The sequence below is a fragment of the Gasterosteus aculeatus genome, chromosome 4 (assembly GCF_964276395.1).
Source record: "Gasterosteus aculeatus chromosome 4, fGasAcu3.hap1.1, whole genome shotgun sequence".
NCBI classification, from domain to species: Eukaryota; Metazoa; Chordata; class Actinopteri; order Perciformes; family Gasterosteidae; genus Gasterosteus; species Gasterosteus aculeatus.
The window spans coordinates 30,201,791-30,222,033 of record NC_135691.1 but is presented as its reverse complement, the minus strand read 5'-3'; the positions used below and the strand labels follow the sequence as shown (position 1 = coordinate 30,222,033).

At 46.5% G+C, this 20,243-nt stretch overlaps 2 protein-coding genes across 4 annotated transcripts in view; one reads left to right on the top strand and one right to left on the bottom strand.

Moving 5' to 3' along the window:
* Positions 1–20,243, top strand: part of wnt5b (wingless-type MMTV integration site family, member 5b) — a 54,930-nt gene that overhangs the window by 16,233 nt on the left and 18,454 nt on the right. The window lies entirely within an intron of this gene.
* On the bottom strand, positions 13,610–17,635 carry fbxl14b (F-box and leucine-rich repeat protein 14b). The gene has a single exon (XM_040172569.2). It carries the CDS (start codon positions 16,718–16,720, stop codon positions 15,518–15,520), a length of 1,203 nt encoding a protein of 400 aa, XP_040028503.1. The 5' UTR covers positions 16,721–17,635; the 3' UTR covers positions 13,610–15,517.

The window sequence follows — 20,243 nt, the reverse complement described above, 5'->3', positions numbered from 1 at the left end:
ATCTTTCAACTCGGTCATCAGCAGATGGAGGCGCACAGTTGTCATCGAGCCGTAGCTGTTTTCTCCCATCACCTTCACAGCTCCTCGTCTATGCTGCCTTCAATGTTGAAACCGAGGCAAAATCCTTGACTGTTCAACACTGTGTAATGATAATCAAATAATAGTCGTACAATACTCTGGAACAAGAGTATTAAACGTTTGAGACGTGAGGCAGAGGAGCTTCCACAGTTGAGCTTTAGAGAGGATTCCTTCTCGTCAATGCAATGCATGCAATGTACGTACTCTGATATGTTCTCTCAGGCCATACGTTCACTCCTGGATTTAATTTAATTAAACTACAGTGAGACATAATCATAGTTGTAATCCATTTTTTTTATCTGTGTTTGTGTTTTAACACATATATATTTTGTGTGTCCAGCACAATAATCATTCTGTCTTATCCTGACAATAATCATTCTGGGGAAAAAGGATTCAGGGGAGGAGGGAAGGATGACAGGGAGGAAAAAGAGATGGCCCTAAAAATGAGCAAGGGAGAATAGAATAGGGTGTAACCAGCAGGAGAAAGGGGAAGGAGAGATTGTAAGGAGAGATGGAGAGCAAAGGAGGGGGGGGTGGGGGGGGTGTCAGCGAGCTGAGGGGGAGGTGAGTAGTGTCAAGTGTCACATTTACACATGTGTGGGAGGGGAGGAGGTGGGTGAGGGAGGGAGGAGAGGTCACACCGGCTCGCACTGTATGTGGTGACAGGACAGTGTTACCACAAAAATCAATAGGCCTGTCTGCGCTGCGCTCGTCTGTGTGTGTGTGTGTGTGTGTGTGTGTGTGTGTGCGTGCGTGCGTGTCTGTGTGTGTGTGTGTGTGTGTGTGTGTGCGTGCGTGTGTGTGTGTGTGTGTGCTTGTGTCTCCGTTTTAATTGAAGTCTTGTGTCAGCGCCATAGTAACATTGACTACGGGATGTTCGGCTGATGTATTAACGCTACCTTTGACCACACAGAGCTCCCTGTTCTCTCTGGATGATTCGCCGTTATCGGACAGGTCGAGAGTGTAGCAGCAGACTGAAAACGGGGGGGGGGAATTGGAGCAGCATTAGCGGTTTGCGGCGCGTCTTTGTTAATGATCCTTTTTTCGTTCTGTCAAGGTAATGCAGAAGGAAGCGCGATAGAAGATGTCCTATCTGGTTAATAGATAATGTCGGGAGGTGGGAGATGGGACTGGCTCATCCTCCCCTTCTTTTTATTCCTCTAACGCCAGTGTTTAATCCACGTTGTTCTAACATCTTGTGTTGTGCGAGATCGTTCTGCCCGTCGTTTGTCTATTTAGGGGTTTCCAAATCAGACACACCTGACCCAGGCGCAGCTGCTCCTCAACACCCCCCCCCCCCTTACCCCATCATCAAGCCTCGGCACAAATACATGTTTTCATTGCTGTCCTATTCAAAAGCTACTTTGAGAAGGGAGAGACTTAAGATTTGATCAAACGTGGTTGCGTTTCTCGGGCCTGACGTAAAGTTCAAGCAGTGCCTTCTCACCTCCGTGCTCCTCTGACAGTTGCTGCTGGGAAGTAGGCGCGCTCGTTTCAACCGTCCACTTTGAGTTAAGACCGAGTGATTCAGCCAATTGGTGAAAACAAAGTGGGCTGAGGGAGTTCTAGATGGCACCAAACAATCTGACAAAAAGCTCATTTGAAGCGCATTGAAGGCCTCAGCATTCCCTCATCACCAGGTCATGTGTCGGCCCACCCAGGCCCTTTTGTGCGCGCCACTACATCTGAGGGACTGTGCCGGGATTAGGCAAATTAGACTAATGATGGATTGCTGAGCGACAACTTTGTCTGAGACACAATGAGGTGTTCTTTGGGATTTTCTGCTCCACGTCTGATGTTTTACTGGATGAAGGAAAGAAGGCGATTGGTCGCACAGGGAGAGTTTGAAATGGGATAAAAATTATGTTGCTGTTAACAGTTCTGACCAGGAATTCCCACCCAGTCTTAATAATGATCCTACCTCCAGTGCTGGCTGAGTACAACAGCAATGTCTGACCATTGCAAAAGTCCAGTGCTACAAACTCCCCCCCACTAGCTGATCCAGGAACCACACTACCCAGCTTCGCCTGCTCTGACCTTCTGACTGTTGCCTGCCTCTGAATCTAAGGGATGAAAAACGGCCCTTTGACAAAGCAAAGTCAGTTTTGCAGCACCTGCTCGCTCCCCCCACACTGTTGGATCTGTATTCAGTTAGTTTGCGACTGCCTTGTTAGAGCCGAGCTCCTCACCACTCGCCTCTGTTTCGCTCGTCGATCTTGCATTTTCAGCATGTTATGGGATGAAATATTGATAGATTTCCTTCAGGGAGACACTTCACCATTGATGTAACAGTACACCAAGGACACAAAGCATTAAAAAAACACATAAGAAAGAGGTAAAGGACTTCTGCTGTGTGCGGATGTAAGTCTTGAGAAGCCGCCCAATGTAACGTGTGTGTGTGTGTGTGTGTGTGTGTTTGATCAAACTGGTCGATTTGTCAGAAAACCTCTGGGGAGACGGATTTTCTGACGAGCGAGAGAAACAGGAGGGCAGAAGAACAGAAGTTGTGATTCAACATCCATTCATAGCATTTGTTTGCAACATTTATGCCGTAGCGGAGGAGACTGAAACATAAATTAGAATAGGAAATATAGAGAAGAAGAAAGGCAGCCATTCACTAGTGACTCTTGCTGTTCTGACGTTGTTCCATCGTTTTGTTTTCTTCCAACTCTTTGCATCACTTTTTCTCCCATTTTCCCCCCATCGTTGATTCCTCGTCCACGTCTTCTCTCCCTCCATCATCCATCTTTCAGTCTCTGTTTCATTCCGACTCCCCCACTTTTCTGCCTGCTCGTCACACACACAAACGCACACACACACGCACACACGGCACACACACACACACACACCATAAGCCATGCTGACACTTAAATTAAGTGCACTCACACACACCCTGTTACTCCCTCTTCTTACCACCCACACAGCAACGAGGACACATGCAGGCCACATAACACGCACACACACACACACACACACACACACACACAAGATTCCCCCCCCACACACGGAGTACTTTCAGCACTTTCTTCCTTACCATACTCGGCAAGATCGGATGTCAACTCAACTGACACCACACATACAAAGGCTGTATTTTTCTTTTCACCATGCTCTGCCCCCCCCCCCCCCTCTCTCTCCCTCCCTCCCTCTTATGGAATATATGCATTTTTAAAAACACACGCATTCCTGCACAAACACTCACAGTGAGTGAGAAATGCTGCATGAAGGGTTAAGCTCTCAATACAAGAGTCATGAGAAGGAGAAAAGCTGAAGAAACGGATATTGTGGGGCCGTGAACGCGAGGAGATGAGGGCGAAAAGGAGGGTTGGAGGGGTTCAAAAGGTTAGAAAGAGAAGAGTAAGGAGAACGTAAACAGACAATTGTGCATTCAAACATAGCGACACGGATAGCCTAACCTTTAGCTACACGTGTGAGCAAAGAGTACCTATTAGAGCGTGCATGCAAGACACAAACGGGCTCTTTGGAGGGAATGGAACATGAATAAATGATTTTCAAAGCACTGACAAAACCACCGAGAGCCACGACGCTCTCTCACACAAATGCGCTCCATGTGTGTTCACACGCCGGCAGCGCGCAGCGCACACACACGGGCGCGCACGATTAAATGACACGCTTGTTTTAAAGCAGGCGGCATGCAATGACACGGACATGGACGACGGCGCACGCAGAAATACATGCGTTTCCCGTGCTCACTGACACAGGGCATGTTTCCACATTACACACACGTACACGCTTTTCCCATGCACATGCTCAATACATGGCATTGTTCAGTGGTGGATTTTACATTCAGCCTTAACAATTACCACTACTACTTAAAAAAAAAACAATTGTGACATTTTAGGGAAGATATCAACAAGAAAAATGTGCTGGGAAGCATGCAGTATTGACCCTTTATAATGGATGCACATTTTCCTTTACACACACGCACAAAATGCAGGCCGTTCAGACATTAAATCACATTTTAAAGCCTATTACAGGTCAATTGTTGTATCCTCACACCCATCGCAGTCACCACATTGACCTGCTGCTTCTTCCTTCCAATGAAAGGGGTTTGGAACACCGGCTCAAACTGTTGGATTGGATCCGATCATCTGACAGCCTACTTGGTGTTGCCCTCGATCACCAATAACTTGGGTGTGCCGAAGCGGTAGCAGCCTAAGTGCCTTGCTCGAGGGCACGTTGAGGGTAGCTGGTGAGGGAACAGAGAGTGGTTTTCATTCAATCGCCTCTCAGTGAAAACCGCCTACCTTTAGGCAACCGCTGCCCCTTTATATATATTTAAGTGCAGGCTGCCACAGACACACACACTCACACTCACACACACACTCACACAGGGCAGCACGGCCACACACCATGTGTACGAGCCACATTTGGCTCCGTTCTCATGTCTGCCATACGGTTGATTCTTCCCTGCTGTGCTCACCCAGCGGGCCAAACACACAGCTCTCCGAGTGTGTGTGTGTGTGTGTGTGTGTGTGTGTGTGTAAGTAGGGTTTGAGGACAGAAACATATTTTACCATGAAGCCTTTAAAAAAAAAAGCAGTAACACTGTTTTGCCATCACTGATGGGATGGGCACAGGTCTTCTATGGTTTGATCTCGGGAAATGTCTTCAAAAGTGAGTAGCAGAAAATCCTCAGAAGAAGATTTTAAGACAGATTCCTTTTTAATAAGCACTAGGGGTTTTAACAAGACTGCAAAGCTTTGACAGATGACAGGGAAGTGGGTTATAATGACAATAATCTTTACACAGTTTGTACCAAAGTCGCCAAAAGGTTGCCCTGAAAAATGAGGGACAAGAAAGACGTCTGTTTAGACGTCGTCCTTTGAGGTGTCGCAGGATGCAGCTTTCAGAGATCATCCACTTTAATGCCAGTCACACAGCCCGGGTGTTGTTATTAACCCGCATTCATGATGACATGACAGGCGAAATAATGATTTGATTGATGGATGCAGGACTTTTTTGTTAGCCTTACTGGACTGACAATCAGATGTGTCAACAGAAACAACTTAATTGGTTGTTACAATATTTTATTGTAAGGTAGCTGGTGAGGGAACAGAGAGTGGTTTTCATTCAATCGCCTCCCAGTGAAAACCGCCTACCTTTAGGCAACCGCTGCCCCTTTATATATATTTAAGTGTACAATATTTTATTGTAACAACTATATTGAGATTGGAGTTGGAGAAAAATGATGGATCACTATGTGACTTTCTGACTCCACTGGCTCTGCTTGCCTTAACGTGGACAGGAACCCGTGTGAAATCAGATTTATAAAATCAGTGCTGCATTTAGTTCCCACATCTCAATCGATGACGTTAGAAAATGTACCGGGAATCGACAACGCGTACATCCCGGTGTTGAAAAAGACGGCAGAAGACACGTAGAAACAGATAGCGAAAGGGAAATCAAGATGCTGAGAGACGCAAACGCAGCAGCGAGGAAGAAGACGGGAGGAAGAGAGAGAGTGCGGGTGAATAGACGGTCTCTGTGAACCTGCAGAGACAAGCTTTGCTGAGCGAGAGAGAGAGAGAGAGGGAAAGCAAGGATATTTTGACAGCTCGGAGCCATCACAGCAGCAGAAGGCTGTGTGTGTGTGTGTGTGTGTGTGTGTGTGTGTGTGTGTGCAGGTGTTTGTGTGCCCGTGCACGTAGGGTATTTTGTGTGTGTGTGTGTGTGTGTGTGTGTGTGTGTCTGCACGCACACAAAAGAGCAACGGAGGAGATAGACGGTGACGTTTCTCCTGAATCAGAGACAAAGAGGGTTAAAGCAAGGCTGGCTGAAGGACAAATATAAGGAATAAAAAGATGGAAGAGTACCTGCGTGTGTATATAAATCTGCTGTATACATATTGATATCTGTCGGGGAGCCTGCCGCCACGTCCCATCATGCATCATTCCGGTCACGCCTGGTAAAACCTGCCCATTGGACGGCTGTTGATGAGCACACGAATGTGTCCAGCTGGTTTTAAAGAGCATGTCCCCCTCGCGATGTCCTCTCCTCTCATCGCTGTACAGAACGATCGGGGCGGCGGGCGCTCCTTATCAGCCGCGTCCCACTTCACCTTCACTCGGCTCCGCGCAGCCACACTGGGGGCCGCTCTGAACAAACGCAGGCCTCTGCCAGGAGGTGGGGCGTCTTGCTCAAGGGCACCTTGGCTTGACTATGTCTTTTTTTCATGTGAAGGAGGGGAGACTCATTCACAGCTGCATTTACACGGCCGGTAAGGAGATTTGCACCGGTGACCCCCCCCCCCCCCACAGTCACAAGCCTGCTACTTTTAGTTGCTGCAGTTATCTGTAACTGACAGCTAATGTTTTATTACCCAAAAGTTTTGCAAACGGCGGCTTTGGAAATATAATGTGTCACAAAAGCTCCTTTTAAACATGCTGAGTGACTCAATTGGACTTATAATTGTTCTTTTGACACAGCGGGGGCGGCAAGCTGCAAAGACGTTGCTGAGATACATGACATCACGACTGCAGCTGAAGTTAGTTAGCTGTCGTACTTATTTAAAAGCCGAACCATGATCTTGTAACCGCGTCGAAGACGTTTCTTCACTCAACCTAAACTGATCTCTGTCACATCGTGTGTGTGTGTGTGTGTGTGTGTGTGTGTGTGTGTGTGTGTGTGTGTGTGTGTGTGTGTGTGTGTGTGTGTGTGTGTGTGTGTGTGTGTGTGTCAGGGAGACGATGCTTGTCATTTTAAGAGACAAAATGATAGAGGGATTGCATGCGTGGGTGTGTGCTCCTGCTTGCACGTGTGTTAACAATGTACCCCTGTGTCCCCTGTGTCAAAGCCTGGCTGAATCAAGTAACCCTGCTGCGTGTGTGGATATTAGTGTGTGTGTGTGTGTGTGTGTGTGTGTGTGTGTGTGTGTGCCAGTCCAGATCAATAAGAACTAATCAATAGGAGAAGACAGCTAGAAGGACCTTGGGGACGACAGATACACACCCGGTGTACGCACACACACACACACACACACACACACACACACACACACACACACACACACACACACACACACAGGCCTTCTTTGTATTCCACCCTGACTTTCTCTCTTTATCTTTTCTCACTCCACCTCCTGTGTCTCTGTTCACAATGCCTCTCTCTCTCTCTCTCTCTCTCTCTCTCTCTCCCTGTATTCGCCTTTCCAGAATCGTCCTCACACAATAACCTTGCTCACTTCTCTTTTAACTCTCTTAAGACCGCTATCAGTCACGGTTAAGGTAAACCCGGGTAAAAAATACTTCAACGCGAGGGATTATTTGAATTCCAATATAAAGGTATTCAGTGGTGATTATTTTTCACAATCGAGACTCAAAGACGTTAACCTCGATATAAGCTGCGAGAATAGCGTAACTCGAGTCGGGCCATCGTATAGGCCCATCTATAGGCCAATCACAATTATTTGTGGAGTGTAAATCTTGCTATCCGTAAATGACAGCCTGGTTAGCAGCAGGCGCAGCACCAGCCTGGTGGAGGCTCTGGGTCGGAGGCACTTTCGGTTCAATTCACTCAACATGCAAATTGAAACTGTAATTTTTTTACTGGCAGATAAGAGCACTACTCTGTCTCAAGAAAGGCTTTATAGATTGAATATAATATAGATGAATATAATATAGCCATTTGATGGGGATTGTCTTATGGTTTGAATGTCCACCTCCTGGGTTAACTGGCTTGAATGGAAAGTGACACATTTCTCTGGTAAATCTAACTCGGACCTTCCTTTTATCCATCATTTTATCAGTTTGCTCATCAATTTTAAAAATGTCACTATTGTTACGGCTATTAAAAGAGAAATGTGTGATATTGTAGGGCTCCAAGGATTTATTAATACTAAATGCAACCCAATCAAATGGGCATTTCATTTTATACAAACTTTTCTTCTGTTGGAATTGTGTTGTGATCATGGTGGGCTGTCGCCATGACAGCAGTTTGAGACACGTCTTAACCCTGCAAAACCTACATACAAACTTCTATAAAAGACCTTTTTCTTTTTGTTTCTCGAGAAGAACACACGGCATCGGTTATTTCATTTAGCGTAGCCTACAGACACGCGCGAGGTGTACGTCTTCTCGTGTAGCTCTGGCCGAGAACAAATCAAACAAGATGAAAAGGAATCACCGAAAGGATTCCAGCTGTACTTTTAATGGGTGTGCTTTGCCACTGGCCCACAACCTGTCCAAGGAGAGCAACGCTGCATCACCCTCAAATGATTCACATCTCTCAATGCCTTCGGTTTCTCTGGTGAAGCTTTAGGGTTCAGATGGAAATCCAGCTTCATGTTCCTTCTACCTGCTTTGTTTTTCTTCCCTGCACACAGTTGCCCTCCAAGCATCTACCCCAAAAAAAGGCCCACCTTGTTAGCGTTGTGAAACCTCTGTTGTTTCGACACACACAACGTTTCCCTGTCAAACACGTTGCTGCAGTTTTTCTGTCTCTCTGCCTTCCCGTCCGACGCCTGGCGAATTTTAAACAGCGTGGAAGAGAAGAGAAAAAGTTCCTCCTTTATTGATGCTTGAACGACAAGCCGAGCTGACGGGGAGGTACAGAGAGACGGCGTGCGCGCGCAGACACCGCTGATTGTCCACGTGCATGCATTATGCACACAGGAGGCGGGCACACGCCGAACCCGTCGCACCTCCCACGCTACCAAAACACTGTCTCACCTGACAAAATAGGATGGGTGCGAGCCTGACGGGGTTTTTTTTTTTTTACTTTGCAGTTATCTGTCACATTCCTGTCAAAGCTTCACGTGGTTCCATATCGAGACAAAGAAATCCCAAAAGAACCCACATGTCATCCCCTCCCCTCTCCCTCCCTCTGTCTCTCTCTCTCTCCCCCTCTCTTCCTCCCTGTCCATCCTCCCCTGTCCTTCTCCGCTGGGTACCGTCGAATGGAGCGAGAGTATTGAGCAGAAGTCAACATTGCATGCTGCATAATTATCCATTTCCCATTGTAATTGCTGAGGGTTTTTTATTTTTTTATAAAAGATTCAGCGACAGCTTCCGTGGTTTGATTGTCAATGAAGCAGGGTGTTGTCGTTTCAAATGAAATATTTAGCCTGCTGTACTCTCAATGCTAGGTGTAAAAAATCACCACGACAATGATGATCTGGCCAACGTGCCGCATACTGCGTGGCGTAAATATTGAAGAAAAAGTCCAAGGATCTCTATCATGCTAATAGAGAAAAGAGTCTCCGGGACTCGTTTAGCTGAGATGTTGGCGTGCGACGTAGAGGATGGATTAATATCTGCATGCGTTGCCTAATGAGAAAAAGGCCTAGAGCCGCAAATGACCTAATAAGAATAATAAGCAGTTGAGCACCCAGAGGAGCTATTGAATGAAAGGTTCGCCAGTCAAAAGGCTTGAAAATGCACCAAAGTAGTGTTGAAACAATCCTATTTTGACTAGTGATTATTCACCGTTGCAGCTTCTCAAATGTAAAAATGTGCATTTTTAGATTTTATTGTAAAACAAAATGAATCACTTTGGGAGGTTGGATGATGTAATCGTTCCTCCTCTGCTGCAGAGTTTGACTTTCTGAAAAAGTGATAATTACGTCTGACCTTCGCCTATATTCTTACTTTTGTAGAAAAGCAGCTCATTACTTTCCGAGGAATGTGTAGCAAAGGTGTGTGCGTGCCTGGTGCCCAACTGAAAATAATTAGCTGGTCTGTTGGGTAGCGACGTCTGAGAGAGGTAGAAGCAGGACTTTCGCTATTAATGTGTGTGTGTGTGTGTGTGTGTGTGTGTGGGTTTGTGCCCAGACGGTATTTTAACATGGCTAGCCGACTTTTACCAGCCCACAGTTAAACAGTGACTCACAGATTCCTCTCTCTCTTTCTCTCTGTCTCTCTCTCTGCCTCCAACCTCGTCTGTTTCTCCCTTGATTCTTTTTTCTTTCTCTATTTTTTTTAATCACTTTCTCTGTTTTTCTCTTACTTTCTCTTACCGGCCCCCCTCTACTTCTCTGTCTTTCTTTCTCCAGGTTGGATGCTGACTACAGGACAGAAGGGAATTTTCTCATTTTACAAAGACAAAAAAAAAGGATAGTTTTTTTCCCCATTACTTTACTTTACTTTAGTAAAAAAAGAACTTGAACCGTCCCGCCTGTCCAGCTTTGACTGGTTTGAAAGCAAAGAAGGAACAGCAAAGGAGATCTAAATCCCCCCGATATGCATAATCAAGAAATACAGTAGACACACATGTTCAATCGCTTCTGCAGGGAAGGTCGTTTTAACATTAGAGACGCCAAAATCAAAAGCATCGCAAATGGTCTTGACTGGAGCTGCTGATTATTTTTTTTAAAAGCTTCCTGACACACACACACACACACACGCAAACGCACACACACGCAGCCCCCGGGGCCCCCGGGGACTTCAAAGACACGTCTACTGTAGGACTACCTCGGCGACACCTCAACACCAGGTGCAGCCGAGAGGAGGAAGGAGGGGTGATGGAGGGTAGAAATGGAAATGTCGAGGGCGGGGGGGGGGGGCGGGGGCGAGAGAAAGGAGACAGAGGAAAGAGGTGGGAGGGACCACGGGCATTAGAGGAGGGTATTAGAAATAATGTCAGCGGGTTGAGGAGGTGAGGAGTCGAGCGTTTGAATCAGAGGAAAAGGAAAGGAGTGGGAAGTAGGCAGGTGGAGACGAAGAAACGGGAGGGAAACGCCTGCAGAATTAAAAAATAGACAAGAGAAAAGGCGTGAAAGCCAATAAACAGAATGGCAGAGGCCCGAAACTGGCCAGACAGACGGATGAAGCAGACAAGGAGCTGCAGCCGAAGACAGAGAGGTAATGGGGGCGGAGGGCAGTAACACTCCGCTGCTAATACCTCTACTGCTTTGTTGTGAAGAACCCCAGTTCCCCTTTTAATGGTGTACAATTCATTTAATGATAGCAGTAAAACAAACACTCCCTCTCTCTTTCTCACACATACACACACACACACACACTGCTGTTCCTCCCGGCCTGACAGGAAATGTGGTTCAGACCTCGACGTGACGAGTCACAGTTCAACTTTTACGACTTGCGGGACCAATGCACACTCACTCACACACCAAAGTTCAAAAGCGAAAGCGGCATTTATGGCATGAAATGGTTTTGTTTCACATGGCGGGGGCCCACATGTCTGTCCTTCTGTAAGGCCTTTGTGTCATTTGGGTTCCCGTAAGCTCTTGAATTAACTTGTTTGGGAGCTGTCAGTCACGCAGACGGTCGGGATACGCGGGTTTGAACGGTGAGTCTTTATGTTCTAAAGATAAAGCCCTTCGGTGAGCCCTTTGGTCCCATGCTGCTGCCTTGCAGGGCACGGGAGTTTTGCATGGCTGCCACGGTGAAACCTTTTTGAGTTACACAGGAAAAAACAAAACCCCAAACCTGGCACTGTTACTGCCTTTGCGCCGGCAGTATTCATCCTCGCGGCTCTCGTCCCCGTCCTCGAGTTGTTGGATTCCAATTGTGAGCAACGTGGACGAGTCATACCAGAAGGATTTGGTAAATGTGTCGGTCAATATGTGGTATTTTACACATTTGATCACCTCCAAGACATACAGTTAACACTCAGACTTGATTCCCCCGAGCAACCTGGACAGGCCGTGCGTGTCCTGATGGAAGCTTGACATCCCGATGTCTATATTCTAGATGCAAACTGAGACTGGATCGCAGACAAAAAGGGACGGTTTTGCATTTTCCGTCAAAGGGAGACCCGTTTCCTTCTACGGTACACACACCCCCTCCCCCACTCTCACCCCAAGGACTCGCAAATGCACAGCAAGGGGGGACAGTGAGGCAAGGTGACCTAACGCTAAATACAAGACAACCCTCCACCTTGCCGACGTGTCCTCGGGTAAGACGCCACGTCCCCAGCAGCTCCAGCAGTGGGGTTCTGGAGCCGGGGGCCCGACATCTCACCTCCCTGTGGAGGGTGGCAGACAAAAAAGAGATTTCCCCCTGTGGGGATTAATAAAGTATCACATTATCATGTGAATGCAGCTGATTGTATCTCCGTCGGCCTACATTTCAGCCTGCAGAGCCTTCTGTGGAAGCGCGTGATGTGACCTCGTAAGTCTCCTGTATCAGTCGGGAAAGGTCTGCAGACCCCAAACGTCAACGGATGAGGGAAACAATCGGTCACGTTGTTCCTCTCCCGGCGCTCTACTCGTTTGTCAGTATACAGTTTTGCCGTTTTGCGTCACAGAGCTTTTCCTTTAGAGTTTCTCTTGGTTCGCGGCATCAAGAATTCAACAAACCCAACCGACATACGGAAGGACAATGATTGATTTTTCGTCTGTTTCAGGGACAAAGCTGCACAAAATTCCACACTCAGGGACTTAGCACTCGTTGCAGTGTTATTGCACCAGACCAAAGGCCGGCTAAAGCAAAGTTAAGAAACAGCAAACACTGACATTCTCTCTCTCTCTCACTCGCTGTGTCCTCTTTCTTTCTGTCTCCCTCTGTCCATGTGGTCAACAATCCCTCGGCTGGCCTTTATCCCCAAATCCCCATGGACAGAGTTAGGGGAAGGAGATCGCTTAAATGCTTTGAATGATGGTGTGGAATGCTAAAAAGTGTGTGTGTGGGGGGGGGGGGTTCTCCCCTGCCTGGTCTAGGATCTGGTATGCGTGACTGAACAAGAGGAGGAGAAAGAGACGAAAAGGGAGAAAAAAAAATCCCCCACCAGAACCTGCCTTCCTAACTTCTAAAGACAGACAATGGCTACTGACTGGTCTGGCAACCCTGTGTGTGTGTGTGTGTGTGTGTGTGTGTGTGTGTGTGTGTGTGTGTGTCTGATGGAAGGCAGAATGGAGGAAATCGCTCTAACAAACTTTGGATCTCGTTTACCACACATGCAGTTTTCACACAGGCAGCTCTGCCGCATGTGAAATAAAACACTGCAAAAATGACCAAAACTAATACCCAAAACCTCCCATTCAAACCATGAAATCCACCAACTACAACCTGGACTTGTGCTCTGACCTTTTTGGGACTTAAATGTAAAACTGGTTCTCTACCAGTGAAACTCTTTTGTTTGGTTTTGTTATTGCTGCATTTAAGGCTTTAAAAAAAAAAACAGACACATAATGATTTTAAAAAGTCAGCAGAGGAGAACCGCTTCCTATAATAAACGCCGTGGTTATAATTAATTACACAGGCACTGCAGCCAAATCAAGACGGCAAGCATCCATTTTGAATCTCCTCGTAAATAATACAACAACACAACAGATTTTTTCCTTTTTTCTCTCCAGCCTTTTTGAGAGGCAAGGCCGGTCTGTTCAGGGACAATACTCAGAAATGTGTGGGTGGCTATTAGGACCAATACGTTACAATAAAAGCCCTTATTCTTTTAAATGTGCCTGAATATGGGCAACGTGATTGAGGAACCAGACCATTGCAGCACCGGGTGTCTTGTAGGCATAAACAATGTAGAAACTACCGTGTTAATGGGGGGGGAAAAAGCATGTCGACATTAGAGTTCTACAGCTACACAAAAGTAGTCCACACTGCTCTTTTCATTCATTATATAAATATCTTTAATGGTTTTAACCGTAAGAATATAAAACAATTTAATTTTGGGATTCTGCATTTTTTCTTCTTCTTTACAAACACATAATATACAGTACATCTTCATTATTCAAACACACACACACACAGCGGTTTCAGCAGGACGCACATCCGTATATTAATTTTTCTAGCAGGCCATCATTCGCATTACATTAAAATGCGCACACACAGGCCTCCGCGTGTGCGTGTCAACGTGTGGGTGTGTGAAAGAAGGGGGGGAGAGGTGGGGAGGTAAAGGGACGCAGCCCGCTTGCAACCTGACACAGACAGAGGGAAAAGAAAAAAAAATCGATGGCTACTTATTCTAAGCGTGTCTCAAAATGGGGTATTTTTTAATTCAGGGAAGAGATGGAGAAAAAGAGGAGGAAAATAAAGAGACATATTCGTAGCCTCCTCTCTCTCTCTCGCTCTCACAGCGGTGGGAGCAACATGAATATGAATGCGACCTGTGTCTCCATTAACGTGGGAAAATAAAGCCATGAGAAAAACCCTGATTTGTTTCGATCAATAAAGGGTATAAGATATAGAAATCACTTCAATTTGAAGTACGGCGCTCTAAACAACATCCACTGACATTTATTTCCACCAACACCCCTCAGAACAAAATACTGGATATTCCTATAACATTCTCAAATGCAGGTATATTGTGTTTCATACGGGCCTGATCAGTTTTATCTAGCGTTATAGCGCTGACGTTCCTATACGTCTATTATATTATTATAGGACGACAAAAGGTATTTATTCTAAAGGAAAAGCTGATAATCTTTCTCCTTTTATCTTGGCCGACGCTTTAACACAACTTCTCTCCGAAGGGGCGTGAAAGTTGGACTTTATCCCTAAAGATGAGGAAAATACAACAATTTTAAAAAAGCTTTTGCACACAAGCAGATTTATATTTAGTTTTTTGCTTTTTTTTTGCATAAAGCGTCGTCATTAAAATCTCAATGGATTTTACAGCCTGCTGTCCTCTCTCTCTCTCTCGCTCTCTGGCTGGCTGGGAAATTGATGCTGTTTATGGGGGGTAAAATAACAAAAGGTAGTTAGATTGTGTCTTGGTCTCCTTTTTCCAGCTCTGCTCGTGGAGGGAGAGATAGGGGGGGGGGGATGGGGGAGTGGGGGGGGGGGGGGGGGCGACACAGTCCCTTTAGGCACATTTTCTCCCAGTCTTTCATTCTCGCCTTGCTTCTGTTTTGTTTTTTTTAACAGTATACACCGTTTGAATAAAACCACGTACGAGGTAGCCACATGTTTTAGGCGTGATGGCTGTAGCGAAGATTAGTTCCGAACTCACTGTTAAAAAGTTTTTGAACCTCACTTTTGATTCGAAATAAAAAAAGAAGTCGTAGATGGATGCTAAAGTTTCACTTTAAGAGATTTCCGGAGGCAATTGCCAGTTAGCAGATTACTAAAATTTCACTGTTTTATCTTTTTTTTTTCCTTTTTTAAATGTGTGAAACAAGCTGATTTGCATTACTAGTTATTCCAGTTTGATGTCAGAATTTCTGAGATATTAAAACTCAACGCGAGATCAAAGCAATTGTTAGGAGGGATTTTCACGAGCTCCCAGCAAAAGCAAGTTTTAATTGCTACCTACCAGGCAGAATATTAAGTCATATAAAATACTAATTGAAATCCTGCAAGGCCAGCAGAGAGAAAAATAAAACATTTGAACACAAAATATTGGTCACATGGGAGAAGCACACCTTACACAACCACACAGAAGGGAAACGGCACGTTCTCGCTCTTTTTTCAAATAAGAAAAGAAGTTTAACCGCCCATCTAATACCCCTCCTCTTGCTCCTCGTGTCACCCTCTGTCCCCATCCCCATAAAAACCCACAAAAACATTTCCAATCACCTCACTTTCTCACTCTCTGTCATCTGCCAGAGTCCCAGGTTCAACACTTTAAGGCAGGGGAGCTGCGTGATCCTCTCCAGTCCCCTCTTGGTGATCTTGGTACATCCATACAGGTCGATGCCCGCCAGCTGGGTCAGGTGGTCGGCTATGAGCTCCAGCCCTTTGTCCGTGATGCGCACGCACTGTCCGATGTTCAGGGTCCTCAGCTCGTGCATCTGCCTCACCATCCGGTTTATTCCGTCGTCAGAGATGTGACACGAGCACAGGGACAGGGACTTGAGCTGGTACAGCCCCTGGGCAATGTAGGCCAGGGTCTGGTCCCCGATCTTGTCGCAGAAGGAAACGTCGAGCCCAGAGAGCCTCAGGGTGCCCATGGCGAGGTGCATGGTCCCCGTGTCGCTGATGTTGTCGCAGGAGCGCAGGTTGAGACTCCAAAGCGAGGTCATGTGGGAGAGGTGGATCATCCCAGCATCCGAGATACCGCCGCAGAAACTCAGGTTCAGAACCCGGAGCTTGGTCAGCCCCTTGGAAATGTGTTTGAGTGACAGGTCCGTCAGTTTCTGACAGTCCTGGAGAGTCAGGTACTCCAGGTTCAAGCAGCCCTCGGCCGCGCTGCGGGTCATGCCCGCCAGGTGTCCGATCCCCACGTCCGACACGTGCCTGCAGGACCTCAGATTGAGGCTCTTGAGCCTGTGCAGGCCCCAGGCGATCAACAGAAGCCCGGTGTTGGTGATGTTGCTGCAACCGCCGAGCTCCAGCACCTCCAGGTTCTTCAGATACTGAGCTATCCTGCCGAGGCTGGAGTCCGTGATCTGCTTGCACAGACTCAGGTTCAGCACCCTCAGCGATGGGATCTCCTGAACAAACGCGTGACCCAGCCCGTTATCCGTGAGGTTGTAGCAGCCGGACAGATTGAGGGACTCTATGTTGGGCATTCCCTGGATCACGTAGCTCAAGCTGCGACGCAAGGACAGGATCTGGACCCTCCGGATGCCCCTGGCCTGGAGGCTGGGGAACAGGGAGGGATTGGCCCGGCGGAGGTGCAGCTTGGCCTCCACCCCCCTCCACACTGACTTGTGGTAGGACGCGTCCCTCCAAGCGATACACACTTGGGCCACCCTGCCTTTGTCCCTCACATCCAGATAGCTGAAAATCATGGCCATAATTTCCGGGAAGAGGCACGAAATGTGCGTCTCCATTGTTTTTCAAACCCCAGGCATATAAGAATTAATACTCCGCACCTCCAAGGCTGAAAAAAACGAACCGACTCCCCTTCTGTTGCAGTTATGCAAAAGTATCAACAGTACCAGTTATCCACAGAAGTAGAAAAAAAAAAGAAATAGTTGTTTGTTTCTCTTATCTTTCTCACATTGAAGTGTGCAAAATCGACCCAACTCTCTCCAACCCCACGTGATACTGTCTCGTTGCGCAGTCGGATTCAAATGCATTTAAAACAAAAAAAGGCAAAAACAAAAAAGCGTTTATTCCTGCCTCAACTTCTCTCTCCGCCAAAAAGAGGAGGCGAGGGGGGCTAAAGGAAGGAGGAGGAGAGGAGGAAAAAGCGTCAATCCTTCCCCCTCTCGCTCCCTTCTCTCAGACGACGCTTCCTTGTATTAAACCTACGAAAAGCCTTCCTCTCTCGGCCGAGCGGGGATCCAGACGGTCGTACATTTCAGAACGGGAAAGTGAAAATAAAACCGACACTCTCAACGCCGCGCATTTAAAAACATTTCCATGACAGAAAAGCAGAAAAAAAAGAAGATAGAGCCCGGTTGGCTTTGTAGGCAGAGTGAGAGAGAGAGAGAGGGGCGTCCTGGGCTCAAAGCCTTTGTCTGCTCTTTTCAAACCGACTTGGCAGGGGCCCCGGCACTCCAGCTCCACGGGAGGGGTGGACGCAAGAAACACCGACAACTGTATCCGCTAAACCGCGCTCAACAACGAAACAATGTCGCCGTGGGCATTTTTAGCGCCAGCTCATACGCGGAAAGACGCGCTTTGGTGCCTAACAAGTGACGCGGTTGTGGCGCGCAGTTCGTCGTTTCGTCGAGCCACCCCTCTCCCCGCCATGGCAGGCAGTTGGTTTGTCCCGCCTCAGCTGGAACGGTGAGAACAGTTTCCCTTGGAAACCAACTTCTTACAATTCAGTTCACTTTGGGCTTTAACCCTTTGAGCGGACCACACAGGAAACACGGGAAAAGCCAACCGGAGAAGCCCTCTCTCGCTCTGCTTACTTGGCATGAATATGTAGTGTTTTTATTGCGATTTTGTTGTTGTGGAAACATTTAGGTTACAGCGCAGAATACGGTGTTTTTATTCCCTCGTGCGCAGCCCGTCTTAATCAGCTCTCCTCTTCCACCTCCGCCCAAAAAATGGGCTTTACATGTCACCAAAGGTTTTAGATATTAACAGTGTGGCTGAAAACATAACGTACTCATTGGCCAACGATGCCGAGATATAGAATATGTATCAGCACCAAACTAATCCCTTTGAAGTCTTATCTGGCATTGCATTCATTTTACCCTGATAGCACTGAGAGTTTGGATATCAATAATAGCTATTTATGGCAGAAATTCTCAAAATGATTCAATGCAACAGAAAATATAGGAAGAACGTGGTCTACCGAGTTTGAACTTTTATGCCCCGCGGTGGGCCTTTCCCTCCCCCCACAGAGGCCTTCTTAGTGTGTGTTTGTGCACATGGGCGTCCCAATGTTTATCTATTGAGGGCCATGTATGTGTGTGTGTGTGTGCGCGTGTGTCTCACAAAGACAACATATGTTTGTGCATATGTTTTTTTGTGTGGGTGTAAACAGTATATTTTGTGGTTGCAGTGCTGCCTCTGGCACTTCGTAGGCTTATCTCTCTCCCCCCCCCCCTCTCTCTCTGTCTCTCCCCCCTCTCTCCCTCTGTGTCTGTGTGGGAGATAATATGACAGGGGAGCCGTTTGCTGAAGCCGGCGAAGTGTGGCAGGGAGGTTGAGAAAGAGTAAGGGAGGAGAGGGAGAGGGAGATGGGAGGAAAGAGGCAACGATGATCAGGTGAGGATAACAGAGAGGGAGAGCAGCTGCAGAAACAGGCACTTTTACAAGGAGAGAAGCAGCCGAGCACAACTGACAGCAACTCTGCTCTCATCCTCTCTACGCTTCTCCTCGCGGATGGATTTTTTTTCAAGTCTCCCTGAAAGCAATAGTCAGATATGTACATTTTTTTCTGCTTGCTGTAATCTTCCCTCGTGTGCGTGCTGGCTATTAAAGGATCCCATCCTAGCATGTTTACAATAGAAGATATAGATGTATCTTAGCGTTGATCTGAAGTCTGAGTAAAACAAATTACATTTTTCAAAGTTAACTTTTTAGTAACAAGATTTTTTTTCCTCTTCATTATCTTCTTTGTCTGAACGTCTGTTTCCGTCTTTCGATCTTCTCCTGTATAACAAACTCGCTTTTTTTACTCAACTCAAACTCATGCATGGGTCACTTAGGTGTCTCCCTCCCTCTCAAATACAAATCATTGGCATGAATAATTCCAACAATGAGGTCACAATACATTTCCATACCTAAATGTATTAACCATAACCGGAAGAAAACATATAACCAGATTCACGACCTCTTAGACATATTCATGCTTACATGTAAGCACGTGTTCCTGCTCAATGTAAAAAAGGTGAGCTGGAGGACTAATCATGCCGTTATCACCGTTTGGGTTTTTATTTCTGCTCTAATCTTTCACATCCAGACTTCTCATGGCGCTGGGGAAAGGCCTGTTCCCACGGATCCACATTGTGGCACAATGAGAAAAGCGCTCCAGATTGTTTGTTTTTTGTTAAATCACAATCACATCTTTGCGGCGGTAAGCACAGCGTTCAGCGGCAGTGCAAAACCGTTACAGATGGACGAGGAGGGGAATGCTGCATGAAAAACCCTTTTTTTTAGGTGAAGGACAAAAATGATGTCACAACTAATTTAGCGTCAGTGATGCGTTCTAAAATCTATAATATGTGTTTTTTATTGAAGTTATTTAATGGAGGTCTTGCAAGCTTTACAGGCCTATTTATAAACCCTTGAAGTAGCATAAGTCTATTTCAGGTTGTCATTAAAGCACCTTAGGGAAAGCTATTGTTGTTAAAAGCATACAAACCTCTGGTGTAACAATCGATTTTGATAACTCCAATGTATCAAAATAACCTAATCTTCTTGATTCTGAAGTGCAAGGGTTCTAAATATGCCTAAAATGGTCTGGTGACAATTTTTGACATCCCTGTCTCCTTTGAATTCATTTCCTAAAGCATCATCGAGGGCTAAAACCAAATAGTTAACTTTAATGTCCTCTGTGACTGCCAATGAGCACGTCCTTGGTGCTCGGGCGCACAGTGTGTCGTGCATTTTCAAAATAGAGATCCTGACATGAATACCGAGCATTGTGGTTATAATGCTATAATGTCACTTGTCTCATCCGAATGTTGTCAGCAGTTGCTTCAAGGAATATTTGTTGGGTTCAAAATGGAAAGTGACGCCCTGCCAATAAGGTGTTAAAAGCGGTAGCCTCGCTGTGTTGCGTTGGAGGCTATCAGCAAACTTCTAAATGCCCGCACAATGTTTCTACAGCGAGATGATGTCAGCAAAGACGAGTAACCGAAAGAGAAACTGGAAAAAGATGGAGGCTGTAGAAACAGAGAGAGAAGCGGACCTCTATGCCACAGGCTTTTTCTCTTCTCTTCACTCTGC